The 22,593-nt window shown below is 39.8% G+C and overlaps 1 protein-coding gene across 1 annotated transcript in view; it reads right to left on the bottom strand.

The window, feature by feature from the left end:
* Positions 1-22,593, bottom strand: part of il1rapl2 (interleukin 1 receptor accessory protein-like 2) — a 160,058-nt gene that overhangs the window by 20,859 nt on the left and 116,606 nt on the right. Inside the window, exons 7-8 of the mRNA XM_017307004.1 lie at positions 16,524-16,656; positions 8,827-8,972 (exon numbers count right to left, since the gene is read on the bottom strand). Of these exons, the coding sequence (XP_017162493.1) occupies positions 8,827-8,972; positions 16,524-16,656 (279 nt within the window). The remainder of the gene's footprint in view (positions 1-8,826; positions 8,973-16,523; positions 16,657-22,593) is intronic.

Below are 22,593 nucleotides of genomic sequence, written 5' to 3'. Positions count from 1 at the left end.
TCAAAAAACAATAGGGAATATTCCTCAGCTGAGCTGCAGGAGGAGATGTTTCCTGGTTCTACACAGTATCAGTATGGATGTGTGTCATCAAAAGCCAATATTCTTCAATGCTTGCATTTTACTTAATAAACTGATATGTTGCACACACACCCACCAGGTTGTATTTTGTTGCCCAAAGTATACACAGGTTCAGTTAGAAAAACAAAGGTTGAATTTAGGGACAAACTAATACAATAATTTGGGCCGATATCGATATCCAATGTTAATGTTGCTGTTATGATCAATAACAGATATTTACCTTTATTTTATGGATCATGCTTCCATTTTTTACTCATGAAAAAAGCATTTTATAGCAGTTGATATTGATAATTATTGATTTTTTATATCTAGAATACTGCCATGTTGGTGTTGACTTTTCCTGTTTCATTCACATTTTTAAATCCACACACTTGTTTTTTTAAATTTAGTTTTAAACAGTTATGAGGCACGATGGAGAAGCTTAAAACTGCTGCTGCGCAAGTTACTCATCAGATTGTTGCTAAGCAACCAAAGAGTGAGTGAGTTATTTGATGCCACAAACTTTTCGTAGCTGTGAGAGGTTGAGCGACTAAAAACATTGTTCTGCCTACATCCCCCAGAATGCTGAGCGGTTCCGGATCAGAGTTCAGTGAAATGAATAAACATCCTATCGGACACATCTACGCCCACCATGATGCTGCATAGTCAGCATGTTCAGGGTGATTTGCTGTCTTATTTATATCCCACACACAACGTAAAGTTTGCAACCCAGAAAGTTACATCTTGATCTGATCCGACCAGAGGAGCTGGCTCTACATATTTGCAGTTGAAAACTGTAAACAGGTAATCTTCTGGCTTTCTTCTTACCACCCTGGCATAAGAGCTACAACTGCAAAAACACAATCTTAGTAAGTATATTTGTCTAGTTTCTAGTGCAGATATCTTAGTACACTTGAAATGCTAAAAACTAACTTACAAGTAACATTTCAGTAAGATACAAGAGCTTGTTTTAAGATAATTACTAAACATTGAACTTTTAAAAAAAAAATACTAGTTCCACTGTATTTCACTTATAACCAGAGATGTACTGATCTGATATTAATACCTGTATGAGTCCCGATATTGAAAAAAAATTCTAGGTTGGTATTGTTGACAATGTACCTGACCCATGACAGCAGATCTATTCAGTCTGCTTTATTATTTATTTTACGTTATAATTAGATTTCTTAATTGCACTTGCTGAAACATTTGAAAGACTGTTTGCTGCAGTTTATCTTATTTCATTGTCAGTTTCAGTTCATCTAATTTCCATGGGCTGTTAACCTCCTAACTGAACTGACTGAACAGACTAAATGTGTGTTATTTTTACATATTTGACCAAGCTTGTTAAGTTGCTGGTGTTTTACGTGTGCTGTACTGGTGCATAGTTAGAAAATACATTTGTAATTCAATGAGAATGCCTTACTGTTTGGACTTAAAAAATATATATTTTATAACTTCTTGTACAGGCGAGATGCCTGTTTCCATTTAAATACCAGTAAAAATCAAGAACGAGTTGTGTGCGTTGTTCAACTGGGAGTGGAGTCCCAGCTGTCATGCCACGTCAGTAGAACGCCCTCAGTAACCGTCCTAAACAAAGTTTGCTCCATCATCCTAAAACCTACGATGAAGAAAAGTCTCGGCAAAGCTTTCACAAAACTTTGAACGGCATCAGAGGAACAATGTCCCCATCTGTCCTACCAGTTTGTCACTTTCTCTCTCCTGTCAGCTCCTTCAGTCCGTCTCCCTTCCTGCCCCCCCCACCCTCTGCTAAGACTCCCGTCATGGTGGCTGAGGGCAGCTCTTTCTGCTCTGTCAGTTACGATAAGTGGACGGTGTGTATACCGTAGGTGTGCGTGTGTGTGTGTGTGCATGCGTGCAACACGGCTGCATCAAGCCATTACCTTGGGTCAGTGCAGAGCGAGGGCACATCCTAATTCAATCACACACACACGCACGCACGCAAACGCAYACACACACACACGCACACACACTCGGAGAATGAAATCAAGCTTTGCTAACGTGCGCTAACTTAGGATAACTCCTGTTTTGTTTAGGGGCGCCGTGTTGCGTTCAGGGACCCAAATGCGACCCTATTAGCTCCAAGGATTTAGGCAGGAGGATCTGGAACAATTGGCCCAGTTAGAGAACTTTTACACAGAAAGAAGAGAAAGTTTGTAAAAGACCTTGCCTGTCTGAACGGGTTTAGTCATTCTAAGGAGTTGGTGGCTAGGAGAGTAGAGAGTAGGTTGATTTTCTTCTTTTTTTTGTATCAAAGTTCTGTAAGTGGGAAAATTACAAACACTCACTGTTTGTTTGACTAAACCCAAAGAAAGCAGCATCTCCAGCAGAGACATAACAAGCTGATTATATATTCGCCTTTTATGGTTTTTCAATGCGCCTTCAGCCTCAGTCGAACACGCTGGGCTCCCTCTGAATCCCGTGAATCAGCCAGGCTGCTCTTTTCAGCACGCAACAATTCTGCATTAAATGTGTGTTTAGTGCGTCTCTGAAGAAATGCAGAGCAGATCTTTTCGGTCACAGAATGGTGAAAGCAGACGTTTTGGGTAGAATGTAGCTGGTATTTCCCCCTAAAATAGACAAGATTTAACACATAAATCAAAAATATATTTCTGCGTTCTGCACCAAGTTGTAAATACTGGATTTTCTGGATTATAAATCACTCTGGAATATATTATATAAAAAATGCATCTTGAAGATAAAAAAGTCGTATGTAAGTTGTTCTGGACTATAAGTCATAGGATCAGCCAAACTATGAGAAAAAATGCCACTTAGTCTGGAAAATACAATATTAATAAAACTGATCATTTGGGAATTTATGCTCAAACTTGAAATATTTTTAAGATGTGTCTACATTTGTTCTAAAACTGCTGAAAAGCAGGTGCATCTGTCTTTGAGGTCATTTACAACTACAAAGCTAACTTTTATTTTGAAAGCTAATAAAATGATCAAACTACAAGCAGACTTCATTTATCTACATCTAGTCATGGTGACTACTTACTAATGCACACATTCATGCACCAAACATGCAGATCGGTCGACAGCTTGGGGTTTAGTGCCTTGCTCAGAGCTGCATCGACATGTGCAAGAAGGAAATCTGACCCAAAACCTTTGGATTACAACATCACTATTATTGCCACTGAACTGCAGTTGCCCCAACATGGTGAGATAGAAGCACTCAGCAATATTTGTCTCAGCAACACTAGTTGATTTGGTTCATTATGAGAACATTTTTGACTGAACAAAAAAATATTTGAACAAATCTGAACAAATCATAACTTTCTCCAGCTGGACAAAAACAAAACTGAAGTTAATATCTTTGGAACGTCCTAGAGTCAGCATACAGCTTGTGTTATAGCTGGAAACTAGAGATCTGACTGAAATCGGGGTGTAGTGATGTGACCTGCACCTTCAGACAAATAAAGGCCGTTACAAAGTCGGCCTTCCATCACTTGAAGAACATCTCCAAGATTAGAGCTAATGTACCAGCAAGATCTATAGAAACTCATTCATGTCTATCTTTTATCGCATTGATTACTGCGACAGTGTCTTCACAGCTCTGAATAGGTTGTATCATTTTAAACAGAGATTTCAACTGTACTGTTTGGCCAGAGGGGGCAGCACTGAGACTGTTTTCGGCAAAATACTGCCGAACTAAATCAATTTACACAAACATGTCAAAATTCTCACAGAAACAAAAAGAAACAAAGTGTGGGTTAGTTACACTTTAAAAAAAGTATACTGTTGTTAGTTTATAAATCACTGAATGTCTTAGCACCAAAACACATTAAAGATCTGCTGGAGTTGCTTGAACCTTCCAGACCTCTCAGGTCTTCTGGTTCTGCTCTGCATCCAGAACCAGAACCAAACCTGGAGAAGCAGCATTCAGCTTCTACGCACCACAAATCTGGAACAAACTTCCAGAAAACTGCAAAGAAAAACACTGATTTCAAAGCTCAACACCCACCTGGTTAGAATTGCCATTGATTTGTAGTGAGTGAAAGATTGATCAGCATATTTGATGTGTATTTGCTTGATGATCTTGTTGACGGTATTTGACAAAATCTAATGTTTGTTGCTTGTTTCATGATTGTTTACTGTATTATGATTTTACACAATGAACTGCTGTGTTGCTGAAATGCTTTTCAAATAAACTTGTCTGAAGTTCTTGTTTCTGAAAACTAAAATATAAAAAAACAAAAAACCCCAACATGTTTTCCTTATTTCTCTTAGTATTGCTTTAAATCACATTTGTGTTACTTTATTCTCCCTGAAATACTATAAATATATAAATAAGTCCCTCTTTATATTTTGCCTTCAGGTTTACTGAACCCCTTCTAGCTGAACTCTGTTGAACCTTCTTTGACAATCTAATTTCTATGTTGTCATTTTCAGCCTAAAATAAAGGCGATTATATAAAACCCCCTCATGTAGCTGTAGTATATGTCCAATTTCCCCATGTCTGAGGTTTACAGGGTGAAAATTTGAGAAACCAGCAGACCTAAAGTCCTCAATGAGCCACACGCTGACTGCACTGCCTTCGCTCAGCTTTGAAGCTGGAGTTAAATCAAGGTTAAAGCGTTTATCTGCTGCTCACTTTCTTTCAGTGTTAAACGATCAGAGAGCAGATATAGAAGAGAAAAAAAGAGACTTCTATTCTTCAGGATTTGGATTAGGGGGGGAAAAGAGCGACAAACCATATCTCTACAGTGTTGTGTATCTTCAGACATCTCTGAGGTTTTAGGATTTAAAGAAATAATTTAGAGGAAAGCAGAAACAAGAAGAAAGAATCATAACAGAGTGATTTTAGTCAGAGTCCACTAGTTGTAGAACCCAGTCTGAGCTATTGATCAAGGTCACGTCAGGGTGCAGCGGATAATGAGGCCTGTTTAGCCCTCTGTATTCGTTTGCCTAAAAAGTCTGATTTGTTTGGGGAGATTTGAATGCATCGTCAAACTCTGGTCCGACTAAAAACGTCGGTCTCGGTTCAGTTGAAGTGAACTCTGGTGTGATTCGAATCCACATGTGAACGCCGAGCAGACCGGAGACCGCTCCCAAAGCAGAAAACTGACTGCGGAGCAGGGAATTCTGGGTAAATACAACCAAAACAAACACGCTGGTGGTAGAGTCGGGTGGTGGTCTTTTACCAAAGACAAAAGAGAAATCCTACAACAATCCTACAAATCTGACGCCGCTACATTTGTGTTTACATTTCATGAAGAAGAGCGCTTCTTCAGAGGTTTTTGTGTCATTTCCTTGGGTGGTTCTTGGTGCAGCGCCACCACAGGTGAGGAGGGGAACAGCTTTATCAATTAGTTTAGTTCAACTGCTTAGGCACGGTTTGGCCAGAGGGGGCAGCACTGAGAATGTTTTCGGCAAAATACTGCCGAACTAAATCAATTTACACAAACATGTCAAAATTCTCACAGAAACAAAAAGAAACATAAAGTGTGGGTTAGTTACACTTTAAAAAAAGTATACTGTTGTTGGTTTATACATCACTGAATGTCTTAGCACCAAAACACATTAAAGATCTGCTGGAGTTGCTTGATCCTTCCAGACCTCTCAGGTCTTCTGGTTCTGGTTCTGCTCTGCATCCAGAACCAGAACCAAACCTGGAGAAGCAGCATTCAGCTTCTACGCACCACAAATCTGGAACAAACTTCGTTTGACTCAGTGCAGCGTGAAAGCGAAAAAACCACATCAGCTGAAAATGTAGACTGAAGACTGATTAAGAATGCTTTTTAAAGCTCAGTCAGTATGAAGAAATGAGGAATGTTCCAACACTTTTCTGTCAGTAACACATGTACCCTGGAGTGAAGCTTCCTGTTTGTTAGTTTAAAGCTCTGGCTGTGTGAGCATGCATGCATACGGTTGTATGTAATTACACTGAGAATAATGAGAACTCCAGGACTCTCATCCCGACCCCCTCTGGAAGTGCCTCGGGGTGTTGGTCCCTCTGGTGCCGGGTAAGTACCAGAAGACAGATTAGGTTTCTAAAGCAATGCGGCGGGAGTCAGATGTTTAAAGAGAAAGATGTGTTTCTAACCCTCTGCCGTCCTCCACCTGTGTCACTTTTCTCCTCTTTTATTTCCCCAAACTTTGTCTCCGTCTGCATCTTTCCGCACTACTTCTCTGATTTCTTGCCTTGCTTTGCCTCCCACTGCTTCTCTGCCTGTTTATCTTTTCCAGCGTTTTTCGTCCCGACATGCTTATGCTTCATACGGAGGGCAGTCACCCAGCTCTCTTTTCTTTCAGAGATCTGAGCTAACTGTGACAACTCATCTTCTCCAGCACTGTTCTAACACTCTGAGTTTCTCTCTGTCTCTGTAATTTTTTTTTTTTTTTACTTTTTTACTGCTGAACTTTGACTCACACCGGCCTGTTCGCTCTGTTCGCCAGATGGAGACCAAGATGCGGCATGAAAGGAAGTTGCATCCTCATGCATATTTAAAGCAGCAGCTAATTTGTTTTACCGTTAAAGAAGCTCTTAAACCCATTTAACTTTTCCACATTTCGTCTTGTTTTAACCAAAAACTTTTATTTTTAAAAAAAGTTTTATTTAGGTTAAAAATAAACCCATCTGGAATAAAATCTTCTCCACAACTCATGACTGAATTATTTTACAGAGAATGGACAGAAATTCTCAGCTTCCAGAAAAAAGTTGGAGGACAGAAAACCTAAATATCTGAGAGCCAAACATTGTGGTTCCACAAAATACTGATTAATATGGGCTGAATAAAAAAGCACACCTCACTTTTCAGGTTTTATATTTTAAAAAGGCTATGAAAACAATGTTAATACTCTTTCAATTCACAATTATCCACTTTTGGTTGCATAAAACCTCCGGTGTTTCTTCCACTTTAGGCTCTGAGCGGCCAACGAAGCGAGATTCCTCCGGCCCCGCGCCTCCGGGCTCGCGCCTCCGGGCCCGCGCCTCCGGGCTCGCGCCTCCGGGCCCGCGCCTCCTTCCTCCTCCTGCTGTCTGCAGATGGATTCACCGATTGTTCAGGCGCCTCACTTCCTCTCTGTTCAGGTCCAGCTCTTCCACATTACCTAAATCAAGTTTCTGACAAGCTTTCACAGATAACTCCACAAGATGCACGCGTTTAAAGTCTTAATTACCTCGGAAGCGCCTTTGCATCTCCAAATATTTATCAGGCCAGGAACGCGGCGCTGGCTCCGGAGCCCGAGGGCCACGCCTCATTAACAGAACCGTGAAGAGGGATCTGATACGTCCCATGTAACTGGAGCAGACGGGGGTTTATATTTAGCGAGCCAGGGCCGAGCATGAAAAATAAAGCGCCGCTTTAGGGAGAACGCACCGCGAAAGTTGCAGAGCTCCTGAATGCATCGCGGTGTTTATTATAGTCCGTCTCTCACAGAGAAACGGGTTGGACTCATTAAAATGAGCCAAAAATACAAACCAACAGACTAATACAGCTTGGACATGAGGCGACTACAGGTGAATGCTTCAGTTCAATTCAACAATACTTCAACAAATAGATAAAATATATTGGATAATAAATTAGACAGAACGTTTTACATATTTAAAGAGTCAGTTTTAGATAATAATAGTGTGATAACCAGATAATTACCAGAGATTGAACTTCATGTGTTATTTAATTGTCTCCAAATGGATTTTATAACCCAGAGCAAAGGCAATATAAGACAATCTTAAACATTAATAAAGGTCAGCCAATGTTTTGATCCAAGGTGACGGTGTGCATATTTAACGGTTATTGATGGATTTTTGTTTCCAGGAATCCATTTGGGTAACACTTTATTTGAAGGGATGTGCATAAGACTGACATGACACTGTCATGAACATGAACAAGTCTTTATGAATGTTTATGACTGTTGTCATGAACTGTCATTCGGTAAATAATGACACTTTTAATGCAAAGTTGCTCTAAAAGTTGCATTGAAAGTCTATTAAAAATGCCAACTTTGCATGTTTTTGTAAATAATGACAATTTAAAGCATGTCAGTCTTATGCACACCCCTTTAAATAAAGTGTTACCTCAATTTTTGATAGTTTCTCTGAAAAATGATTAATTTAAGCTTCAGCTACATGAAGCTCCCATGGTGCCTTTACGTCTAAAAAACATTAAAATGTAAATTATTCTGGGGAATAACCTGGATTTTAAGAAAAAAAAAAGGTTTTAAAAACATAAAATCAAAACATTTTATGGTTCATAAAGTCAAAATGTTACAACTTTATTCTCGTACGACTTTATGGTTGTAATCTTATGACTTTATTCTCTAAATATTTTGAGCTAATTCTCGTACAAATTTGTTCTCATAATTTTATTACTTTATTCTGGTCATTTTATTTTACTATTTTACTCCGTCGTAAGAAAAAAGACATTTTATTTGACTGTTTTTGTATTATTATTATTATTATTATTATTATTATTATTATTATTATTATTATTGTTATTATTATTGTTATTATTATGTCTTTACCATAGTGAATGAATTTCTCTTTATTCAATGCAGGAAATGTCAAGAAAAAAATACATGAACTTCCCAACTCCAATCTTTCCAGAGGAACTTACTAACTTAATTGTCTGACCTTTTTCAGACAACAGAAAGTAAAACCTGACTCGCCTCCAGGCAGCAGAAACTATCTCTGGTAATTGTGACATGACAGATTTCTTCTTGTAAACAAAGAGCCCTTTTTTTGTCCACCTCATGCAGCAGCAAAGACAAGCTAAGAGGGAAGGAGAAAAGCAAGAGCTGTACCTTTCTTCTGCAGTATTGCGCTCCCACTGCGCTTCCCGATGCGGTTCTCTACGTAGCAGGTGTAATTGGCCAGATCTGCCTCCTCCACGGCGTCAAACGTCAGCGACACCTGCACTTCCTTCTCACCTAAATGTTCTCTCAAGATCCTGCAAAGACAAAAACGGAGCACAGATTCAATTCCCATCGGTCACCAGAAACCTCTCCGCTTGAAGCTGCTGATAAGGCTGTCCAGATCTGAGCCACCTGCTGGGAACAAGGACTAGTTTACGTGGGACAATAAGTTTATAAAACCACCATATCACACACCGAACATCAGGAATGTTGTAGAGGTACTGAATGGTGGAGAAAAGTGAAGGAAAAAATGTTCACCCACAAAGTGCTTAAGATTTTTCTGTTCAAAAAACATTCCAGAAGTCTGGCTCTTTCTCTAGCTACACTCTATCGCAAACTTCAGACTGACGTTCCCGGTTTTCTTAGGCAGCATCTGCTTCCTTCTTGTTCACCTTCCATCAAAGGTGAACTTGTGGACTTTCTTTCTGATTGAACGTACAGTAGCAAGAGTCCGATGAAGCTCTGTGACTTGGCGTTCTGTCAGCCGTTTTCAATGTCCTCTACTTTTGGAGGGATTTTTAAAGCAGTGCAACAATATAAAATTTCTTCCATTTTAACCAAGTATTTTGGTTAAAATGGTAAAACTCCCAGAGCAGAATCCCAACTTGTTTCAAAAAACAAGCAGTAATGCCACAGAAGTTTTTTTTCTCCCTCCTCAGTACAGTGTATGCTGGTTAAAGCCAGAATATGAACCTGCCAGCTTCTGAGACACACATTCCTCAGACCCCCTGGGAGTTTTTGCAAAGTGCAACCATGACAAGCACAGAGGCTTGTGTAGTATTTTATATTTGCTCCTTTTCACTATTCTCAGTAAAAAAATACTTTATTTCTCACTTAAGACTTTAATTCCAGTGTCCCGAGCCTAAGAGGTCTGAGACCCATTCAGTGGGAGTGATCTGTTTGGAAAATAAACTCCCTTTAAGTGTTAATGCCGTCTTCCACTGTCAGCAATGGAGGAGAGCAAAAGTAGTTGAAGTAGGAGTTAAGATAAAAGTTACTGATCCATCCATCCATTTCCATGGACCGCATAATTGCGCAATTGCAGATTTAAAAAATAAAAATGAAGAAATCGCTTAACGGAAATATGCCAATTTTGAACATTTGAAAAGGTTTTATTTCTCAAAACTGCAATGAAAACACTGTTTTTCTCATGTGATTAACAACCGGACAGAGACATCTAAAGGTTGCAGGACACCAAACCTCAAGGACTGGATTTGAAGAACCCTGATATAGATGAATATTATTTAAACTGTCTGCAATGGCAGACCCATTCTGTTGGTTACAATTATAGTAGAGTAACCACTACTATAAGCCAAACCTGTACAGCATCCAAATGACTTCAAACTACCTCAATCCACCAGTCCATGTCTCCCTGAGTGACAAAACTCAGAGATTGTTCAACTCCTCCAGCTGAGTATTCCTAAGCTCAAAGGTAGGTACAGTAGATTATTTTCTTCACCATCAGTTCACACCAGTATTAAAAACAAAAATTCTCACCAAATACAAACACTCCTTTGACCTGACTGGAACTCTACCTGAGTCCAGAGGTACTGACCTCTTGTGGCCGTTCTTCTTTAGCAGCTCTCTTTCAAAAATTACCCGACTTCTAGTGCTTGTTCTGCCAACCAGTAAGCACTACAACCCACTTCACCTGTGTTTTAGCATTCATTGAGTACATTAAAACTTTGTGAAGTTCAAAACTTTCTGATCTCAACTACATCTAGACTAAACTGTGCAGCTGTTCGTAAATGGACTCTCTAGGGTAGTTATCCTGAGTTTGAAAGTGTGGAGCTCACACTTTTCCATGACAATTTTTGTCTTTAATTGCCTACTTCAAAGCTATTAGAGGTACAGCCGGGCACCCGTAGTTGGTAGTGAGAGTTTTGTACATTTAAAAGGACAGTTTCACACACAATGGAGCGAGTCGAGTAAGGTTCACCTTCAAATTGGATCTCTGATCTTTATGTTGGTGTAGATTCTCAATCCTCCAAGACCTGACGATTCCAAGTGCTTAAATTAGAAGACAACCGGACAAGAGGAAAAGTCCTGTTACCTTCTTTTTGACTATTTACGATTTCTCCTTTTTTTATTTAGTGTTCCTTGAAACTGTATCTGTGAATATCTAGTAAAAGCACTCATGCTTCCCAGTGTGTACTACATATTTTAAATTTACAAACATACATATTTCCATTTCAAATATGTGCAAAATCTTATTGATAATCTACTACGTTTGACAAAACAGAATTTCACAATTGCAGCATGTCAATTAAATAAGAAGCACAATTAAAATCACGTGAATAAGTTTGCTATTCACGTGATAAGTCATTAAAAAACGCGCTGCACCATCATCCTCCAACTACTTCCTGTCTTCTTCTTCATGGTTTGCACCACGTGACTCGTCTGATGGGAAAATATGTTTTCTGTGCAGCTTAGTGAAATAAACCAATTTGATACAACCACACCAAACCACATCATAGCATCAACAAGATTTTTTCAAAAATTGCCACATTTCCATTAAGGGAATTCATTTTCTAAATTTCATAATTGTATAGTCAATGGAAACACAGCTAATGCAAATGTTGGAAAATGTTCAAATTGGAAATAATTTAACACACATGCAGACAAACGAGTATTGTATGCCTTTCTTTCAATTTACAAACAGACGTTACGGTTGCCACCAGCGACCATCAGGTGGTGACATTAAGAGCTGCTAATGTATCACAGCCAGCCACTGGAGATTGAGATACCAACTCAAAGGAAAATGAAAGTCTCTTCTTGAGACAAAGAAGACACCTTAAAGCTACATTAGTCACCAGTCAGCAATTGACAAGGTTTGATCAGGGTTGCATTGTGGATTTAGATGTAGGGTTTACTCTTCTCTATACTCCTCCCAACACTGGATCACTGGATCGTCTTTAGTTAACCCAGAAGATCAAAAGTTGAGCAGTGCCATTTTAAAATCAGTGCAGAAGAAGAAGGTGATTTAGTGAAGGGATGGTATAATTGGGGGAATGAGTCCATGTTGGTTTTGTGCCCATTAAAAGCCAACAGACCAAGAAAAGACTGAATGGTTGGATCAAACTATTATCTATGATTCAGAATGTTCCAACCCCAAACATTAAAAAAAAATGTCAATAACAAATCTAAAGTAGGTTAAAAACAACCATCTCCAGTACATTCTAAATAAAAGATACTAGCTGGTTGAAACTTGTTGGGAAAGCGACTTCTGATCAGGGGAAAATGAAGACAGACAAAAAAAGAGTTAGAAAGGAATAAAAAACCGTATGCAGGGGAGGGAGGGTTGAGGAATTCAATCGATGCATTGAAATAAAGATATTATGAATTCATTGCACATGAAGGGACTGCGAACTATGAACGCTGAGTTGCAGAAATGGTAAGTAGCTGGACGGCCGAGCCGTGCCCTGTCGACAGCAGCTCAGAAACTGATGATACTGCTCATATTTACTATGTTTACTGTGCTTTTAGCATATTTTGATCCCAAACATTTCAATTATTTACAAGACAAGTTGACTTTTCTCAAGGAAAGATGCATGCCTTCAGAAAAAGGTGGAGTGCAGAGAAAAACTCAAACCTTTCAGAGGAATGACTTAGTTATGCATCTCACAAACTGAGAAAAGTTTGTGAGATGCATAATGAAGACTAAATCTGTGTTCTACACTTCATGGTTGTAATATTACAGCTAACCTTTGTACATTAGACAACTGTTGTTCATCGAATTGTTTCTCAGGAGAAATAGTTTCAATGCACTCTACTAGTACCACCCATTCGTTTCCATGGCTGCATGGACACTATCAACAAACTCCTGTCAGAATCATGTGGGAGCTGAAAGCTGACAGATTAATATGAGTCACAGCGGGGCTCTGTCCGCCACGGCGCGATTGTTGGATCTGGAATGGCAGCGTGATCTGATCAGAGGCGGTCATAACGCTGAAATGAAAGATACAGAAGTCATCTGGCAAACAGTGTTTTATTACCACGGGGAAGGATTAGTTTCACATTCACCGGCTACCCTCAACATTTACATCTCTGTTTTCACAGAGACAAATATTATCAAAGGGCATTAGCTTAGCAGTCACAGACACCATCCTGAAGGCGGAAGAGCTCTTACGTCCAGACTGAACCAAACTGAAATGTTGAAGTTAAAACGTTGTTTTTCTCGACCTCACAATAAAACAAAATGTACAAGGCTCTGGGTGTTCACTGAACGTTTATTTCACAAGAAACCAAACAGTCTATTTTACCAAACCACCTTAAGAATGTTTCATATATATGTAATGTTTTGTAATCCAGTTTTGTACGATGTAGAGACTCAGAGGAAAATGAGATTTTGTGTGCTTTTACACCTGATAGTCTGGTAGATTTGGTTCGACGCGGTTTGAATGCCGTTCACTACGCATTCAAACCGCGCCAAAGTAGAGTTCACCTCAACTGAACCAACACCTAGCTTTGTAGGCAGACTAGAGTTGTTTTTGGTCCACCTCAGAGTTCGATAACACATCCACACCTCCCCAAACAAACCGGACTGTCTAGGCAAACGGAYGGGAGTTCGAATAAAGTGGACTAAACAGGCTGGTGTGAATGCAGCCTAAATTATCCACAGGTCCATAATGTGGTGTACAATATTCCACAGAGGCTGAGCCTGTTAGACAGCAACGCAGTTAYTTTTAGGTCAAATATTCGTATTATTGTCCATTTAATCAAGGTTCTACTGGTGTTTCCCAATCTGCTAAATCTTAATACTAACCAACATATCAGATGGAGAAAATCCGTCCACAAATCTTCAATGTTCATATGTTTKAGAATCTTATTTTGTCTCCTCCATACATATTTATTGTAAATATGATCAAACAGCTCAATATCAAAATGGTCATGTGACTGTGATACATGATGTCATGTCCATATGAGTAGCTGGAATTTTCACTCAAGCCTGAAGGTGTGTGTGGTGGAGGAGGAGCTTCCTTCTTGGTTGGTGCCGTCTGAGTCCAAGTTAATATTATAATTGCTTCATGGGGGTTATAACTGAACCAGTGTGGATTGGAGAAAATCCACATTACATTGTTATTTTTCTTCTTCTTGAGTTTTTTAAATAATATTTCCAAACTGTCAAGGGTTCTAAATTAATAGGATATCCATACCTACTAATACTTTGTTCACCTCTGCACTTAATGTTACAGTAAACAGTGATCCCCTGCATACACACCAGAAGACTGCCTGCTGATTTGGCAACTTTGACTTCCACTGCATGCATCAATTAAATATTTTGAGGCCCGGCTCTGCAGCACTGCGGTATTGACAGGTGGAGATGCAGGATGAAGTTATGAAGTCAACTAAAGCTTGATGAGGTTCCGGGTACGAGGTTTAAAGAGCCGGATGACAAACCAGAGTGAATTGGCAGAGCACTGCTGTGGAAAGAGTCTATTATTAAAGTGTGCTGGTGACCGACGGTCAAACGGAGCGACGTTTGGTGACGGCCTCGCCAAAGAACGCTCTCTGTGGGTGAACTTTTATATGTTTTGAGCTCTTCTCAGTCTTTCTGTACTTTCTGATCCCTTCAATAAGAGTTTAAACTCTTCTATTTTAAACTTTTATAAAATAGATTTTCTCCCCCTAATTTCAAATAGGTAACAATAGAAAAAAAAGTAGATGAATTATATGAGGTCGGTCTGGTCTGTTGTTCTGATTGAAGGTTTTGGTATTGATAACCTTCAAAGGATTAGAGAAACTGTTGTGTTTCATGGCAACCAGAAAACTCTCAACAGGTAAAAAGAGAGCAACATCCGACGTTAAAACGCCTGCGTGGAACTAGCACCACCTCCTTGGAGCTGCAGTTTCCAACCTTCTGCTTCACCTTTGACCCCACTCAACTCTTTCAGACTAGCCAGCAGCAATTAGCAAACACCTGGTAGAACTGAGCATCAGCTGAGCTCATCATAGGAGCTACTTCCCAGTGAAACGCTGGTAAAAATGTTATTAAAGGGTTAATGGAGGAGCCATGTTATGATGACTTCCTGAAGGCAGAGCTTCAGGAAGAGCAGGAGCTTCTTAAAGAGACAGAGGCCCAATTTCAACCCTGAACTCTGAGATGAATTCCTTCTGGTAAATCAATGAACGGTGAACTTCACTGAGGCGACTGAGGCCTGCAGTGCTTTAGATTTGGTTCTAAGTTCTCTGAGGACTTTCTGAAGGAAATGTGGTGGAGTAACTTTGGTGAGATGGCCACTCCTGGGAAGCTCTACCATTGGTACACGTTTTCTCCATTTGCAGATGGCAAACGTAACTTTAGCTTGACGTTGTCCTAAAGCCTTGGCTTTGAGACAACATTTTTTCCCATGTGTTTTTGAATTTCTGTTGGGAGATGATGTATGGCGTTTTGAGATCTTTCATGATTCTTAAAGTCTGGCAGCAATCAGGCCACAGTATGGATAGTGACACTCTTTCCTATAAATATGGATAATCAAAGTAAATTTATAATTTAAGAGGATTCAAGAGGATTTATTACTTATTCCAAGTAGGACCAGGTTGATTTGGATATTTTTAGCTCTAATCAATAAAATAGTATTTAACAAAATTTTTTAGTAGGTTTATCCCAAAGACTAACACAAATGGACGCCTTATTTTTACAGTGAGGAAGACCATGAAATAGCTTCTAAAGCTGCTGTTACACTTTCATACTGAGAAAACTAATGGGACTCAGATCTAAACATGAGGACATAAAGGGGATTCTGTTGAAAATCAAGTCCAGTGGTTGAGCTGTTTGCGTCGTTTCTGCTGCACTGCAGTTCTAAACAGCGCGCACGTATCAGAGTTTACAAAGTTCTACTGAAAGAAGGAAGTTTGTTACTTTTGAAAGAAGCCATTTTAACCTCCCATTATCCATAACTCTAGAACCGCAGAGCTCAAATGGGACTTAGCCTTACATACATCTTTAAATGTTTAATGGATTATAGCAAGTCTTACCCAGGCTTTGGGTTGGAGCCATGGTTTTCTCAATACTCTCTTTCCTCTTCCTTTTTCGTTTTTTTTTTGTTTGTTTTTTTACAGAAAGTTTAAAAGAAACAGCTTCAGACTTTGCACAAGAGCGAGTTAGCCTGGCCAAGGTCAGGTGTTTCAGGGGACACAGACATCCTCTTTTGTTAAACTCAATGTGTGTGTGTGTGTAAGAGAGAGAGTGTGTGGCATTGTAAATATTCCAGGGGTTGCCATAGCGATCTGGCAGATTGTTCTAATGATGTTTGATGCCCTGCAGACACCCAGTCTTTTCCCAGTAGAGTCCGATGTAATTGGTCCCAACAGGGAAGAAAATGAATTCAATTAAACTTTATTATTAGGATTCATAATTTTTCAGGTGAGTTGAGAAGAATCCTGTCGGAGAAAGCTCGGCGAGCCATAAATCACGAGAAAATTAGGTGCTGACGGTGTGAGCGGTGAAGATTCAGCAGAGTCATTGGAAAATTGGTCAAAAAGACACACACCTGTGCGCTCTAAAGTTAAACCGCCTGGCTTTATCCTTAATCGTGTTGTCGTGGTAATGTGATGAAATGTTCTGCGAACGCCGTTGTACTTACATGATTTCACTTTCTTTGATGTGTCCTGCCAGCTCCTCCACATACTTCTCTCCTTTCTTCCAGTAGATGATGGGTCTCCTGTTTTCTCCGCTGTAGCCAAAAAAGGCCTTGCAGTCCAGACTCAGGGACATACCTGCACCGTACAACACAGACCTGTCAGCAACCACCATTAAAAAAACACACACACACTTTTTGCATCTGAAATTTCTGACTGAATCGTGACTAGAACTCCGGCTGTAATTTGACAGAAACTTGACGATGGCAAGACTCTTCGCTGCAGGGTAAAGTAATGATTTACCCAGAAAATTCTCTCAATTCTTCACATAGAGTAGAGAAGTCAGAGATGGAGAACTACATGTCCCATCTCTAAGAGAAAACTAAACAAAAACAACTTTATTTAACTGATACAGTTACTTAATTATAGGCTTTCAACTAGTCAGCTAGAAATTTTTGACAAAACCTCCCATCTTCCTGCACCCTGACATGCTTCAATCAGCATCTGTGATGTGGAAAGTATAAAAACAACTTCCTGTGTAGGTTTTTGTTTGAATGGATACATACAAAAATATTAAAGTTTAGCGCACAGTTATAAAGGAAACACAGCTACTGAAAACCACAGCATTGATGGTGCCATATTTACATTTCCTTTTAAATTTGGTCAAATGTTTCCCAGAAGTATCTTGGACCTGCACATACAAGCGGTTGGGAGGCTACCATTAAGCCATGCAATACCAATATCCCAAGAACTAAAAAAAAAAAAAAATAATAATAATTATAATTCAAAGTAAAATACAATTACATTAATAATAATGCAAACACATGGTCACATCCCTTACTTGTTCTCCTAACACAAATGCACACACAATCACGTAAGACCTTGAAATCCCCACCATGCTGTTATTACAGCTATCAGTGGTGATGATGAGGTATTAATGAGCATTCTAATGGACGCCACCTCGTTAGGCAGTCAATTAGCAGATAAGTATGATAGACCTCGGTATTATCATAATGACAGCTCTATCCGCAGTCAAGAATCAAACCGCTGAGGCCGTCTGTTTGTGGCATTACATGCTACAAAAGAAGCACGTTAATCCAGAACTGCTTCAGACGTCCACTGTCATGACACTTCAGGCAGAAGAGACGAGCAGCTTTCTACCTTTGCTATTGCAGCTTTCTAAAACATCCATAAATTTGATTCAGAGCCTAAATTAAGACAAAAAGTTCAATGAAAAGATTGAAAAATGGACTTTACATCCCATGAAGGCAATGATAAAACCTATTGTGCTTTCTTGAACAGGGTAGGATAGGTATGGGCTACACAAAACATGCTGATCACAATTTTTTGCACATCATTCTTAGACAATAAGATTTAAGTCTGCTCTGTTCTGCCTATTTTGAGCTCCTTTCAGAATGAGCCGTTTTACTGTCTCATCTTATCTCTTTAGATCCAAATAATCTGCTGCTGGCCACACCCCCCAGCTCAATGTTTACAATTTCATGGGAAAATGGCTGAAAACAGGTGCACAATTACATAACTGAACATCTTTGAAAAGCAGAAGTGGAGCCTCCTGCACAACCAACAACAATGCCACAAGTGGTTTCTGGATGGTAAGTCGACAACAAAACACTTGTCTTTTCCAGCAGCCATTATACAGCACATACAGCGGTAAAGCCAGATAACCAAACATGYTAAAGCTCTGTTTGGGTTGGAAGGGTTTGTCTGAGGTTGCTAGGTAACGGTGCAGTGTTACTCAATAATTGAGAACTTTTTGAAACAGCTCATTTCCAGTCACCAAAAAAGATGAACTTATTGCCAAGAAAGGGCTTGGTGGTCTCCTTTTTTAAAGTTTTTAGAAACGGATGAGACCCTAAGGGACAAATAAAAATGGCAAAAAATTAATTTTGGTCCAAGTTAAGAGCGAACATTCAATTAAAAGATAGAAAAAAAGACTTCGACTCACATTGAAGCAACAAGCAAATGTGGTTGAAGAGTAAAAAGTGCTCACCAACACAAAGGTGAGCACTGATGCCTAAATATTGCTGAGAAGTTGCTATAGGCTGTCTTATAACGTCTTTGTTTGGGGCTAAACACAATCTGCGCATACCGCCTTAAAAACGTCAAGTTTTCAAATGTCATACCGAAACAGCCATTAAAAAGATCTCCGCAGACACCAAGCGCGCACGGAGGGCCTGATATGGAAATGCCTGATGATTGCTTCAGGTGTGGTGACAATCCTTAACTTTGATTGATGGACCTGGGGGAGAGACGATGGGACACTTTGACGCACGTCAATCTGAAAATGCTAATTCTTAACTAAGAGAAGAAGTGGTCGTCAAATCTCTGCATGTATACGCGCATGTGTGCATGTGTGCGTGTGTGTGTGCGTGTGTGTGTGTGTGTGTGTGTTAATGTGGTCTCTCTTGATGGTGACAAATATTTCCTCTCTGACCGAGGCGTGCGGCTTCCTGTTCCACGCACACATAATTCAGAGCTGGCCATAAAAAACAGCATTGGGGGGGAAATTGGTTTGGCTTGATTGCTTGAGTGTGTTTTTGTGCGTAAGGACGTGTGTGAATGCGAGCGCTGCAGTAATTGATTAGCACCCTGAGGGTGTGTTTGTGTTCTCAGCATGTTATGGTGATTAAAATCATCAACTTTGTTTGCCTTCGTGTGGAATGAGGGTGTGTGCTGGTTGGTGCACACACACTGAGACTGTATGTGTGTGTGTCCTGCAAATAGGCCGCGTCAGGCTTCAGATTGTGTGTGTGTGTGTGTTTCATAAAGTCTCGTTTTATTTTCTCCTGTGTGTGGCAGCAGCAGCAGGGGTTCATACGCTGTTGAAAAAAAAATGATTGCGCTGTTGTCACTACTTGAAAGTAAAGACCTTACACCAATGGCTGATGGGAATTTTCTCAATTAGGTTCATCGCCGTTTCACACTGCAGCTGAGTGTGATTACACAGAGACGGTGTGAATCACAAAGAAGTCTTACTCAATCTTGAGAGAGTTTGCAAACAACAACAACAAAAAAAAAAAATCAGGTGACTGTTGTGTCAAATCCAATAGTTTTTTCCCGTCTTCACTCCGACAGGCTTGTCTGTACTTGTTAGTGTAGCTTCTCGATACACTGGATGCGTAGATGCAGCAGAATACATGCATTAGTCCAGACTCTGGTTTGCCCTTGGCTCACTTTTAAGCGTTGCTACTGAAACACGAGGAACTACGGGTTATCAGACGCTAACATCTATGTCTGTTTGCTTGTAAAAAGAAAGAAAACCTAACAAAAAAAGACAAAACTAACTTTGAGGAATTTCAAATACAAAAAAATGTATGTAACCTGTCAGTGTATTGGGTGAACTACTGCAGCTCTTATTGCACGTTCTAAAATGTGACAGAGTTTGGGGAACCAGCTAAAGACTGCTGTGGTTTTGTTTTTGACATCTGTCTGCATCAAGATGGACGGACCATGAGCTTCTTCTCTCTGGAAATGCAAAACACAGGTTTAAGACAAACTTGCACCCGACTGAAYGACACCTGTAACATTTCTGTGGCGATATCTTTTGGASAGATAAGTCTRAAATAATATTGTTTGTCCACAACGCACAGAACCATGACATGACAAGCTAAACTRAACTCAGCATTATCAGCACAACAGAGTAGGACAGAAGCAACTTACAGAAGAACAGGCATTGTTCCATCATTAGGTTTACCATCAGCTGTACACCAAAGCTAAGTGAGACACCATCTGTCAGGCAGCTGAAATTTGTTTTATATAGTTCTTAGAACAGTATAATTCATCCAAACACCACATCAACTCACAAGACTCAACGTGCTCCCAAATGTCCAGATCTCAACTTGGCTGAAACGATGTGGTGAGGTGTTGGGGAATGCTAACGCCTCACCAGGGGTGCGCTTGCAGAAACAAACGCACCCAGAAATCAACAAACTAAAGCAACGCTGAAGGAAAGTTGGTCAACATTCCTCCACAGCCGTGTGAGAGACTGATAACACTGGGTTACAAAARATAGTTTTTGGAAGTTATCTGTTTTTTCAACTGAATTAGGACTATTTTACTCCACTGAATCCAAAACAATGTCCATTTATCTCCATCAGGTTTTTATTCTAATTTGATTTAGAGAAATTTGATCTTCTGACTAAACTGATGACATTTTTGTGATATCAGTTCATTTCCGTTAATATTTCTCATCTAAAAAAAAAGGTTTTAGGAGAAAAAACTGGTTTTCTAACAGAGCGCATTAATTAAATGTTACAAATTGGATTTCTGCAAACTGAATAATAAACACTGATCAGGGTAAGTTCATGTAAATTGAACATTACGTCATTAGGTTTTCCATGAACATTCCTGCCAGTAATCTTTCGTTTGGAGTTCGGTTCAGCATCTATTGCTTCATTTCACTTAATATCTACATAAAGAATTAATAAACACATTCAGAACCACAGTATTTCATGCAGACACTTCCCAGATGTTTTGTTTGTGCCGGCGTATGCTTTCAAAGTAATTCCTCAACTTATCTTCTGCAGAGTTTCTGCTAAGAACCCACAAATGTTGCGATTTGTCACCGAGGGACAAAATTCAAACCAGCCTCCTATCAACAGCAGAGTTAATTTATATTCATGCGATTTGAATCTTGCCCGGATAAGATCCAAAAAATATGAAAAAATTTAAATAACCCTGAAGGAGAGGCTTYGTGATATATCAAGTGAAATGAAAAGTGAGAGAAGTGATATGGGATGGTTGTACAGTCAGAAAAACGTGGAGCCGGTGGTCTCGGTTTGTCCCTTTGTAATTCTTGCAGCAGCTAYTCGCATCATTAGTCTGTTTCACTTGTCAGTCTTCAGGGTTCCCCTGTTCTCTGGCTGCGTTTCACCAGAGTAGATTCTCTCTCATCTTTCTGTGTATTCCTGCCAGTTTTCCTTGTTGTGTCAGGACGTATTCTCTTTCCAATTACTTGCTGTCCACACCTCCTTTGTCTTCTCTTTTGCACCTTGTTTTCCTTTGTCCCTCGCTGATTTGCCAGGTTTTACCTGCAGACACGTCTGTCTCTGAGAAATCTGTGAAGCAGCTGGGTTCCCCGCCTACAATGCAGTGCTGCAAAAAGGTATTTACCGCTCTATGGATTTCTTCTTCTTTTTTGTTGTTGTTTTTTGTCACACTTATGTTTCATATCAACCAGTTTAAATGACACCATTCATCCATAGTCTTTACCTGGTTATCCTAGCAGGGTCACTGGTGCCCATCCCCAGCCCTCATTGGCCAATAGGGTGGGTACGCCCTGAACAAGCTGTCTTAAGGAAACAAGCAGCCATGCACACACACACACACACGCACGCACGCACGCACGCACACACACACACACACACAAATGCCCAAAGGTTCTGTAAGTAACATGTATGAAATATGAAAAATGATGTTAAATGAAAGCAACAGAACATGTTAACATTTAAATTCACTCTAAATAGAAACACTTTGCTGTTAAGTAAAGAATCTGTAGATGGAAACCTACAGAACAGTCGGGCGTTCTTATCTGCCAGTTGTAATCCATCTCCTCCATTAAGCCTTGGCCCACTTAAGACCAAGACTGATGTTAAATAAAAATCACTCAATTGAACTGTTCGTTTCGCTGGGAAATAAAAAGGTGTCGGGGGAGGCGATGTGTTTCAGTAAAGATTGGCTAATTTTCAATTAGTTCACTGAATAATAAAAAGGAAAGCGCTCTGAAGGTGATTTAACCGTCGCCGTCGTCCTGCTCGCCTCAGCAGATGAAGCGGCGCTGGGGTGGYTGCTTTAACGGCAGATAAAATAAAAGAACCGAGGAGAAACCGCTCACTGACAAACGAGCGGTCAGGTGGATAAATAAAGACGATGAATGTCAGCATGCTGAAGCAGCGGCTAGCGAGATGTGAGGGATTTACACAACAGAGCAGCAACACGATATAATGTATAATCGTGAAGTGAAAGAGCAACGACACCTGGGTTTCAATCAGTTTTGTGAGTTAGAAATTAGAAAAAGAGCAATCTTTATTTTTTTAACCTCTCTTACTCTGATAC

Source organism: Poecilia reticulata, linkage group LG10, assembly GCF_000633615.1.
Source record: "Poecilia reticulata strain Guanapo linkage group LG10, Guppy_female_1.0+MT, whole genome shotgun sequence".
Taxonomy (NCBI): Eukaryota; Metazoa; Chordata; class Actinopteri; order Cyprinodontiformes; family Poeciliidae; genus Poecilia; species Poecilia reticulata.
The sequence above is the reverse complement of the archived record's forward strand: the minus strand, read 5'-3'. Positions and strand labels throughout refer to the sequence as shown.